At 40.3% G+C, this 12,085-nt stretch overlaps 1 protein-coding gene across 1 annotated transcript in view; it reads left to right on the top strand.

Annotated features, from left to right (window-relative positions):
- khdrbs2 (KH domain containing, RNA binding, signal transduction associated 2) overlaps window positions 1-11,850 on the top strand; it is a 48,250-nt gene extending 36,400 nt beyond the window's left edge. Inside the window, exons 7-10 of the mRNA XM_029521686.1 lie at window positions 9,375-9,457; window positions 10,131-10,189; window positions 11,166-11,262; window positions 11,756-11,850. Of these exons, the coding sequence (XP_029377546.1) occupies window positions 9,375-9,457; window positions 10,131-10,189; window positions 11,166-11,260 (237 nt within the window). The 3' untranslated portion in view covers window positions 11,261-11,262; window positions 11,756-11,850. The remainder of the gene's footprint in view (window positions 1-9,374; window positions 9,458-10,130; window positions 10,190-11,165; window positions 11,263-11,755) is intronic.
- The last annotated feature ends 235 nt before the right edge of the window (window positions 11,851-12,085 follow it).

The following is a 12,085-nucleotide window of genomic DNA, read 5'->3' on the forward strand; positions in this document are numbered from 1 at the left end:
TTTTTCAAATGCTGAATATACACAATGCTGCACGGCTTGTTGTTATTCCACTACAAGAATCTTGAACTGTGCAGGCTACTGAAACACAATAATAGATCAGCGGCAGTAGATGGGTCTTTGTTGTTACATCCTGTATTTGTCTCTGGGCAGATACTCACTGTACTCTGCTGTGCATGGGTATCATGTAGATTCCTCCAGAGACTGCTGATTGATGGACTCTGTCAAACTGTCAGTCTGTCTCATAGAACTGATACTGTGAGAACGTCCATAATTGTTCCTAATCGAGGTTGATATTGATTTGAATCTGCAATGGGAAGCGCGAGGAAGCTGTTAGTTATCATGTATCGTTGTTTGCCGTATGATGTATGAATGTTTTCTCTTCATCTTTCTCGCACAAATCTCACCTTGCTCTACCCTTTACTCCGACACCCGTTTTTCTTTGTTACTCACAGAGTGTGGCTCTTTGTTCGATGACTCACCTTAGCTCTCACCATTCAGGTGTACAGAACGCAGCCCATCACTCACTGACACCGTATAAAACAGACCTGCCAAAAGCAAAAACAGATTTGCACCCTTAAATTATATTTTTTCAACATGAATCTGTGAAGGACTTTAAGGCCAAATTGGCTGAGATCTCGTTTTATTGCAGATGTTAAAAGATAAATCTGTTGATAATATAAAATGCTCTTACCTCAGCAAATTCCATTGAAAAACGAAACCAGGAATAAATTGATCCTGCAAACAAGTATTGTCTGTCTATCCAAATTAGGATGTGATTTATTCCTCTGCGCCACATAAATATGAGAAACTGGGAGCTTGCACTCAGTGGCATTTTCACTGGCGTTTATTCCACCTCAGTTCCACTGCTTCTGTAAGTCCTAAAGCACCGAACGGGTACCACGCCACTGCTGAAAAAAACATTTGTTCCCAGATGCTAAAACCACACTGCCCAGGTGTTTTAGTACACTGTTTAGCCTTTAAAAATATACTTTCTTAATGTGTTAAAGAAAAAGCTCTGGCCGAATAACCACCAGATAAGTGCTCAATGTTTTAAATTTGCTTTAATTAACAGTAATGATTCATTCATTATTTGGGTAAGATATGTTTCTGTGAGGCAAATTGTTGAGGTTTTACTGAAATAGTCATGACATAAACGTTGTTGAAGAATGGAATCGTTTGTACGATGTAGCACACGACTCTCGTCGCTGCTTTGTTTCCTGCGTCACAATATTTTGGAGTTGCATTGATCCTCGTGATTTTATGCGCAAGGCAATACAGCAGTTATGACCACTGTTGCATAGTCTGCTGGCAGAAACCAATCTGCATCAGATTGCTTATTCATAACCAGCACATACACGTGTAATTGTGCATGCATCCTGTAGTTTCCAGTTATTGCATAGTGAATGAATGGCAGACCATTGTTTACTCCTCAGTTTGTGCTGAAGTGCCCATAAATATTTGCTATGCTGTATTTGCTGTGGAGCAGGTTATCATGTAAGAGGGAGACTGTAGTGATTAATGGCCTCTGTCACACTGTCAGTGTCGCAAAACTAATACAGTGACAGTGACCATTATTGTGCGTCCTAAAGGATAGCAGTGATTCAGGTGTGACGTGGATTGCAATGTCTCACAGTGAGAGGGAGTGTGAGAGGGCTCAGCGCATACAAGTAATGATAACACTTCCACGTTGTGAGGCACAAATATTTTTCTGAGTTGAAGCTAGCTAATTTTTTACTGTCTACATTTTTGCAATAGATTTTTCACATTTCATCACATGAAATCCGACTGATCTACAGATTGATGATTGCCAGGCTTTCATGTCTGAGGAAGGATGTTAACATGTTGCACCAGACGTGACGATAAATTATCTGCTGCGTGTCAGGTAGATATCAGTATGACTGGGCTTTTAGCATCAGTTCAGATTAGCTGACAGATCCTTTGGTGATTCTGTTATCCAGAAAGGATTGATTGATCATTCCTCCAATGACTCGTCATTTAATGTGAGGCGCTGCTTACTTTTCATTAAGACAGGAAATGGCCACCCACATGGTCAACTGAAGCATGAGACCATATCTTGTGTTCTGATCTTCTTTGAAATTTGGCATTTCATTAATGTAACTAAAAATATAAACAGTTGAAGCTTGGCTCTTTTCAAATCTCCCCAATTATTTGACATATTCATTAAACCAAGAAAATAAGCAATCAGCCATCCATCTGCATAGAGCTGTGGAATGAATTTCCCCATCTGCACTGTAATGTGAAAGTGCTAAGAATGCAGATCTGTTATCCAGCCAAAGGAGGCCTGTTTTCCAGTGATATGCTATCTGCTATTTCAGCACTAAGATGAAATGTAAAGCTGTGTGATTAATTGTTTCATAATTGTACCGAAGAAAATGTCTTTCCTCTATTGAGCTTTTATAGCACAGCACGTGATCTAAGGTGGAACTGATTTTCATATTATGTATTTGAGGGATTCATGAAAAGTTGAAATAGAACTTAAAGTTTTAAGCACCTGCAGACATTCATTTTAGTGTGCTTACTGTAATCCGTTATTAATGTGAAAATCATCCATTCGAAGTATGTCGGTGCAGGTATAGCGTTGAGGTATATTTGATAGTGAAGAGCTGAAATTATCACAAATGACCAGGATTTTGTCACTTTTTGAACAAGCCCCGCTCAATGAATATTACTATCGCTCGAGACAGAGCAGCTGTGAGACATTTGAGAGTTCTTCAATGTGAAAAGTGCAGAAGGAGATTAAAGATGTGATTGATGGCATTTCATATAGACTGGGACTGTTGCTTCAGTTTAATGTTAAAGATCAAATCCCATCTGTATCAAATCTTATCTTTTAATGTCAGGGCTGATGATGGAAGAGCGGAATCTGAGAGTGATACAAGATTCTGTCCCTGACAGTGGACCATTCATTGTACAAATTGCTGGTAAAAAAAAACAAAAAAAAAAAACTGAAACACATTGCTTGGTTTTAAAACCCGAGCCCTGCAACCATACCAAAGCTGTGCGGGAAATGCCATAATGTGATTAAACACAGAGCTTTGGGAGGCTTTGAAGGAAAAAAAAAAAAGTCTAATCTATCTACTGTGGGGGGGGGGAAGCAAAAGGACGCCCTTTAGAAACAGGGGACAGAAAGTCTCTCCGTCTCATCTATTTCATGAACATAAAAGATGCGTGAGATTCATGAGGTTCTGTGTATTTCTTGAAGGAGAGCAGTTTCTCAGGCCACCTTAAGGACAGTCTTTGCACATCTGCTGTAATTGCTTTATAACAATGAGTTCGGTTACACTGCTGAGTTCACTTGTGTTAAATTAACTGCGGAAACTCTCCACGCCATTCTCTCCTGTTTATTAAAACAGATGTATGACACACACTTGCACTCAGATCATTTGATAGAAGAAAAACTCAGGTAGCGTGCCTGACGGTCTCTGGTGCATCATAGCGGGCTAACACTAACGCTGCTGGTGAGGGAAGAGGAGGAAGACGCAGGCAGTTACATCTGATGCTAAACTCAGCAAGCAAACCAAGTACTAACATTTGTATAGAGGGAAAGCCTTGTCTGATTTGTTTACTCCGTTCTTCAGCCTCCATGAAGCCGACATGACAAACATGATATTGTTAAATGTCACTAAAGTAGTCGAGGTTCCATCCCATCACAATTATTTCCTGTGGCCAAAAATTTTCTCAAATGTAACTCTGACACACTTCACTCCAGTATATTCAGACATGAACTCGGGTGTGTGTGTAACAGACAACAAAAGGTTGGTGCTGATTGAATTTGCACAGGTAGAAAGCAGTGAGGAGTAGCATCCATTCACTGAGACAAAAGGCTGTAAATCTCATTTCCCCCCCCTATTCTGCTGTGTGGAGAGGCATTCACAGGCAGCTCCCTATGAAGATCTGTCACTGTCAGGGGACGTACAGGTTGTCAATTGATAATGAAGCACAGCGCTAAGGGTCTTTTGCTTCCCACTGTCCTAATTACACTGAGCTCGCACTCTCCACCCTTGTGTTAACATTTGATTTATTTCCTTCGCCTTGTTAACCCTCCTATTATCCTTGGGGTCAATTTGACCCCAATCAATGTTTATCATTCAAAAAACAATAGTTGGCTTTTTTTTTTTTGCTCCATATTTCATGACTTTTCCTAATTTGATGGGGACAACTGAATAAGCGTAAAATTATCATGATAATATTTTTTCAATGTGCTGAACGCATATTCCACGCATCGGTGTTCCTCTGGGGTCAATTTGACCCCAAGCTGTTTTAGCTGTGTAAAACTTGTCTGTCTGTGTGTGTGACCTAACATCCCCACACCTGCAGGTGCAGAGTTGATACTTTTGAGTTGATACATAATGGGGGGAAACTTTCCCGCTCTGGGGGGGGGAACTTTCCCGCTCTGTGGAGGGGGGGGGGGAACTTTCCCGCTCTGTGGAGGGCGGGGTATTCCTGCAAGGACATTGGTAGTTCATGCAAAATAAGGGAGGAGCAAACATATAAAAGCTTGCATTGCAGCCCTCTATCCACATCATTCTTCTTTGTGCTCTGTGTACACTGCAATCTGCACGCTCTCTCATTTGAAAATGTCTTCTGGGAAAAGGTTTACTGTCAATGACGTTTTGGAACAGCTCTTTGACAGTGAAAGTGACATAGAGGAGAATGTTTCTGAGACAGAGGATTGTGTTGAGGAGGACCCTGATTTTGAGGCATTCTCATCTGATGAGAATGAGAGTGTTGACCCTCCTTTTGCTTCTCAACCACCAGCAGACACGATCCTTTCCAAAAATGGAAAGATAATATGGTCCCTTTCCCCACTTAGACAGCAAGGTAGACTTAGCGCTACTAATATTATCAAAATGGTTCCAGGCCCCACCAGATATGCAATCAGCCATGTTGAAGACATCAAGTCATCATTAGAGCTCTTCATAACACCATCGATTGAGAATATTGTACTTGGGATGACAAATTTAGAGGGGAAGCGTGTGTATGGGGACAGTTGGAAAGACTTGGATGTAGTCGACTTGGAAGCCTACATTGGCTTGCTCATTTTGGCGGGAGTTTATAAATCAAAAGGTGAAGCAACAGCAAGCCTTTGGAATGCTGAGACTGGAAGGGCAATATTTCCAATAGGATTCATACTCTTGTGGTCATTAATGTTGTCAGTAAATTTGAGAAGATTTGTATGAAAAGTTTTCAAGATAAATTAATTCTAATTTAAAAGTTTTGCCTGATGGTGGCGCTAGAGGGCAGGTAAACTCACTGATAGGTTTCATTATCAAGGGGTTATTTATGTATTCAACAAATAAACAAAGTGCCTGACACAAAAACTTGGTCAACAATTTTCTGTAAATCATTTTCTGGAGGCAAATATACCTGGGGTCAATTTGACCCCAAGTGTAAAATGTGTTAGTAATATTTGAGGATAATACGAGGGTTAAAGTGGACCACTGTTGATAGGTTGTGCAGGTAAGGGTCAAACCAAAGAAATCAAGGCCCTTTAATTGGGGGCAGGTCCATTTACACACACTGCCTTGTCCAATCTGAATGCAGCATGTGTTGTGGGTCAGACTGAGGACAGTGAGAGAAGTCACTGTGATGAACATTTTGTTTGCTTTGAGCTGACACTGAATATAATTAAGACTTTATCAGCGTTTGTCTGTATTGTCCCCAATGAATATTCAATAAATACTCACTGCCTGGATTTCATAACAGATAAGTTGCAGTCGTGTATATGTATACATACATACAAGGCTGCGATATATATAGAAAAAACTCAAGGTCCACCGTCTGCACTTTGCCAATAAAATGAAGCTTTGTCCCATTGAACTCCCAAATAGTCCCAAAACCAATAAGGCAGTATCGGTGTTGTGGTGCGCTTGCATGGAAAAAAAATCAATGTATTGAATAGATGAGTGACAAAGCAAAGAACATGGGGTTAGAAGAGCAAAGCTTCAAATAGTCCGACTCTGGTCAATGATTTTGTCTGTTTATTAAGAAGCTGCTGAAAACTGGTTAAATTTAGTACAATCCCAGAGCAGGCTGACCGGGAGCTCCACATCTCATTTCAAATGTCAAACTAAAACCTAAACCCGACCACGGACGTGCTGCGAGTAGACTGCGCGAACTGTTCAGCAGCCAACTCAAATCATGCTATTTCAATTTGCATTTGCTGTCAGTTGAAAACAGGATGTATCAATGCGAGTGATGATAGCTTTCATCGTCACCTCATTGTAGTTGTCATACTTTTAATTTAATATTAAATGTAAATACCTCTTAGCATGCCTAGGCATGTACTATTAATTAACAACATGCTCAGAGTCAGGTATGTGTGTGAAACCTAACTGTGAGGGTAACAAATGGTTCGACCGTGTGAGACAAGTCCTGTTTAAGCTGGATGGATAACATGCGCACAAACTCAACTGTTCATGTAAAGCCAAGTGACCCATTGGCTTATAAACTGCTGTGTTAAAACCTCAAGTTCGTAAATTAGCCGTTGCAAAGTTGAAAGAACAGAAGAAACCATATCTGGAGGACATGGTGGAGCTGAGCTAAAGTGATGCATACCCTGCTTCATGATATATTTTCCTCTAAATAGGAGCATCATTTATAAAATAAACATTGTGTTGCATGGAATAAAACTGAAAGCTTGAGAACACTGAGATCATAAACTCATTAGAGAAACTTTTGCTTCTATACCATCCAAACCAGATGTGGGGTAAAGATTACATCATCTAAAGAGATAAATGCATTCAAATAATTCGACAATACATATTTATGAATGGAGGTTATTTACATGTATATGCACAATGCTCAGACATCCATAGAGCATTTTTCCGAGAGAAGATCTGACAGCCGTTGTCAGCAATAACCTTAGTAATGTAAGTGTATCAGTTGGATTGACAGAACTGATGCAAACTCATACCTGCAGTGCAGACCTATACCCAGATGGCAGTAAGTGATAACCCTAACCTTAGTCGAGTAATGGGAGGAATAGAAACTGTAGAAAGTAACATTTTATACATTTAAATGCATGAACCAGACGGGTGGTGGGTTTTTTTTTTTGTTTTTTTTTTGGGGGGGGGGGGGGGGAGTAAATAGCAGCAGAACTTTATCAACAGCTACCTTATGGCAAGCTGAGCACACAAACACATCTTCAGCAGCTGCAGACTGCGGTGAGCTGTGATGTGTTCCAATGAATTCAGTAAAGTTATTTATTTTGTGCAGCTGCGTTTGCATTTCAAACCCATTTTTTTAGTTCATATGTCTAAAGAGAGCAAAGATATTATAATGCTTCACTCGGAAAGACTCAATTTTTACATGACTTCACGTTCCTGCCTTTCTTTATCCTAACTTGAGGTTTTCATAATACATGTGACTGAAATGAATTCATGTCAGTGTGGATATGGGATTGGTAACAAAATGGTCAATTACTGAGATAAGCAAGCGTCTGACCCCTGACGGCTTTGTGGGGAAAGACTCGCGCAAGAAAAGGAGAAGCATTGGATCCCCTGAACAACTTAATCCCTGGTATAATCCCTAACTTTAATTTAGTCAAATTCATGTTCATACAAATAAAGCCACACAGCGGGACCCGGCAGCATTACCCGACAGAAGAGTGTGTACAGTTCTAAAAAATGAACTTTTGTGTGTGTGTGTGTTACATTGCTGTACTTGATGTCCTTCACATTGATGCGTCTGTTTTTGTACCACAAACGCAGCCACACCTACTGCGAGATGATGCTATTCTACTGTTACAGGTAGATGTGAAGGATTAATACGCTGTTGAGGCCACGTCTGGCATAAACCAGCTCCAACCGAGCTTTCGGCGCATTTAACTCAGCTGATTTAAAATGCATTGGATCTCCAACAGGAGCTGAACACTTGTACATATCATGGCGGAGCTTGATTTGAGACAGCGAGTTTGGAGAGGATTAGAAGAGATTAGATCATGGCTGAAAAAGAAACATAAGCACTTTAAACTCCACTAAATCTGCTTAAATGAGCGCGATCCAACAATTACAAGGGCAGACAATAGCCAAGTTTACTGTTCCGCACGCACTTCGGCCTCTCGTCAGTCACGCTGTCATTCAGGTTAAGCTGTTTACGTGAACCTGTGGTCTCTGGAGGATGGTTGTGCCTGCTGTCAGAAATGAACCATTTCACAGATCATGTGGAGGATTTTCTTCAGACAGATCAGCAGTGCAAGCTTGCTTTATATGAATGTAATACTCCTCATACCGCCATCATTACAATTTGCTGCACGTTAGCCAGTTTCAACACAATATGATGAGTTAATTGGTGTGAGTGTAGAGCCATTTGTAAGCAACTCTGAAGAGGGTATGTGGATCAGGTCCAGCTCCTCTTTTCTCTGATCAGCTGGGCAGACATTATTCTGTTACACAAGGTTTTGGGGAATAAATCAGACGAAAACCGCAAAGTGAGTCAGACAAAAATACCATTTAGAGAAATGGGTCCAGCCCGTCCCCGGTGGACAACACAGCCCTGAGTCCACCAGAAGTAAAGTGGTCAAAAGATTTCTAAGAAAAGAATCCAGGCAAACAATTTAAAATATCAGTGAGATGCCACACAGTTACCAGTTTAATGTTAGTGTATTTCATACTCCAGTCTTCTTAGCCAACTCTTCTGTAGTTTCTTCAGCTAACTGACCTGCAGTGTTTACCAGGATTCTTCAAAAAGCAGGCCATTTCAGAGCGAAGTTCCCTGCAGATGTAAAACGTCACTAACTGGATTAACAGTCTGGATAAAAGAGTCACAGCGTAGCCATTCATAGACACGAGGAGCCATTTTTTCCTCATGATTAGAAATGAAAAAAAAAAAAAACAAAAAAACAAAACCTGCATGCTAAAATCTTATTCTCATCGCATAATTATTTTACACATTGTCAATGTAGTGCTATGTGCTTGTGAGAAATATATAAACAAGAGTAATATATCTGTTTCACCTGCTTTATATGTGTACCAAATGGGGTCAGGGAGACATCCGAACCATTGTTCACACATTGATATTTGCTGTGTGCTGTCGAGCCGCTTTTATTGTCACTGAACATGACTTTAGTTGCTTTTAGTTGCCAGTCATTAAGAGCTGAGATCCATACTGCCATTCAGAATCAGGCAGCGTCCATTAGGCTCCACTAGTGAGACGTGTTCTCCTGAAAATCCCAATCAATAGTCACTTGGATATGAATTTTTCCTGTTTTCTCTAATACTTCGGTCACAAAGTGATGGACTCTGCCCATGGAACTGCTTATCGATTGTCTTTTCATTCATCTCTAACCAGTTGGTGGATAAGCGTGCAGAGATAAGTCGACCTGACAGTTAACAGTGTGTTTTGTCTCACAGGGCTACGATGATGGATATGGTGGAGAGTATGATGATGAGAGCTACGAAGCCTATGAGGATAACTACAGCAATCAGTCAAAGAGGTGATGTTTACTCACAGGTTTGGGTTCATGATTTTTACAACGAGTCCGTGCACCTCGGTTTGTTGTCTTGCTTTTATAGCTCAGCCTTACACTCTTATGTGTTCATTGATAATAACTGAAAACCTCCATTTAAATCGTGTTTATTCACAACATTGAGAACGAGGATCGTATATCCTTGTTAGAGGATTATTGTTGTGATATTTTTCTTCCTGTCAACAAACGTATTGACAAGAAATATTGACATGGATATTGTATTGTCAGTATTGATCCAACTAACAAATCTTGTGTAGCACAACCCTGAAGTATACGACTCCTCTGCCACAAAACATAAACTGCCCAATAAAGCACATGAGTATCAGGAACCAAAGTTAATCCCAAATACACTATTCTGCAGCCATAAATACTAACTGGAGCATCAAATATGTATTAATCCACGGCTTAAAATAGTCCCCAGCAAGTTCTCCGGCTTTAGTGCTGTTTGATAAGAACAGTGTCCAGCAGTCTTTGGAAGTTACTCTGTCTTTTATTTAAAATGAGTAATTATATATAAAGCTCAAGTCTCGGAAGAGGAATTTGAAGTACTGGAAGACTTGTTTTTGTAACCAGAGACTTTTACAAAACAAAACAATGTGCCTTAATTTTGACTGTGATGTTTCCTCTTTGTCTGACTCAGCATTTCTGAATACTACGAATATGGACGTGGGACCAGCGATGAATCCTACAACAACTATGGTAAGAACAGCTTGATATGTAGCTTACAGAGCAAAGCATTGTTTTGTGAGCTGAGCATCACGTCCCTGATCAAAACACGGGTCGCTAACATTTTCACAACTATCCTTGGACCCAATTTAAATTCCTTAGCGGTTAAAAAAAAAAAGTCTTGGCAACACAATGATATTTAAAATATGTCTGACAGCAGAGAAACAAAAGAAAAATAGCCCAATGCTTCTAAAACACTTGTAGTCATCTTCACCCAGTGAGCCTCTGCGTGCTTCCCCATCCCGACCTTCCTGACTGTGTGTTTGATGAGAACAGAAAATGTGCCGGTGGTAGGCCGTGGGCTACCTCTGCCTTCAGAGCTGCCTCTTTCTCTTGTCCATTTGGATATGTTCCTTTTAACGGCCTATTTCAGAAAAGCTCTCACGAGCGGCTGAATAAGATCTGTTGCTCACAAAACACTGCTGTCAGGTATAAAGGAATCTCCCCAAAACACCAACTGCATCTTCAAGTTCACTCAATTTTGGCCAAATACGTTGAAATCGCCCAAAGTGGGGTTACAAGGTTATCTCAAGACGGAGGCGATAAGCTGGTCGCCACAGCGGGTTGGCAGGCTCATTCATTTTCAGCACAATGAACTGTGCGCTGGTGTGTTGAGGTCAGACCAAACCAAAACCAAGGGGGCAATGATTTGATTTTCTGCTCCATAAACACTATCTTATTTGGAAGCTGTGCAATGTGCCATGCAGCAGAGGTAGCCATCTTTATGTAATTTGGCTCAGAGGAAAGAGCTGCCGACTGTCAAATCTCAGTATTGGTCCAACAGAGGGCAAAGAGCTTATGAAATTAATTTTCCGTGGAGAGCATCCTCTGGAGGCTGTTCTCCACAGAAAATTGGGATGTGGCAGAAGACAATACCTGTGTGACACAAGCTCTCTCAGCATGGTAAATGCAGCCGCTGTCTACAAAGTCTTTTTACCTGTTTTTGCAGAGGAGGAGTGGACTTCTCCCCGTCCTAGTCTCAAAGCGCCTGTTTTACGGCTGACACGAGGGGGCTACAGGAAACACCCCTACGGTAGATACTGAAGGTGCTCCACATATATTTCAAACTCTGTTTTGTTTTGTTTTTTGTTGTAACATTTACTTCTTTTGTCTATCTCCTTCACATAAATCCACAAAATGTTATGTCAATGGACTATTCTGAATTTAATTTTTGATATGTATATTAATTATATTCATAAAGGGCAGAGTCAGTTTATGAATATTGGAATATTGTCCTCAAAATTGGCCGTTTAAATGCCCTTCATTTCACCTCTACCTCAAAAACGTATTTCTTTTTTTTTTTTTATGCGCATACTGTCTGAGATTTTGACGAATCAGTTTACATTTATTGCCCTTAATGCAGTCACTTGCTTAACTAGTCATCAGCTGTAACACCTTGTCAAAAGTACACATGTTATTTTGAGAGTCAGAACGTTTTGCTGTGACTTTACCCAGAGAAATGGGATGTTGGACATGGACCAATCACATCTGTTCTGTCTTCCACCCTCACTTTCACCTATGCTCACCCTTTTCTTTCAGGACGTTGTGCAACATCCCATTCGAATTGTCTCCAACTGTGAGAAGACACATAAAACAAGTCAAGTGTGCCTTTACATGGGCACAGTCACTGGTACGAGAAACACTTTTTATGAATTCAGTTTGTTTTGGTTTTTTTCATTGAAGGCAGACTATTACCACAATAATTTACTTTGAAGGCAACAGATGGAAACCAAAGCTTTTCCAGAACAGAATGCAAAGTGAGTAAATTAACCAAACATTTATTAAAAAAAAAAAAAAAAGGTTTAATGTGGAAACATCTAAATCAGTCCTCAATTTTCCCCATAACTGATTACAATATGATGACTTCAT

Source organism: Echeneis naucrates, chromosome 15 (assembly GCF_900963305.1).
Source record: "Echeneis naucrates chromosome 15, fEcheNa1.1, whole genome shotgun sequence".
Lineage (NCBI taxonomy): Eukaryota > Metazoa > Chordata > Actinopteri > Carangiformes > Echeneidae > Echeneis > Echeneis naucrates.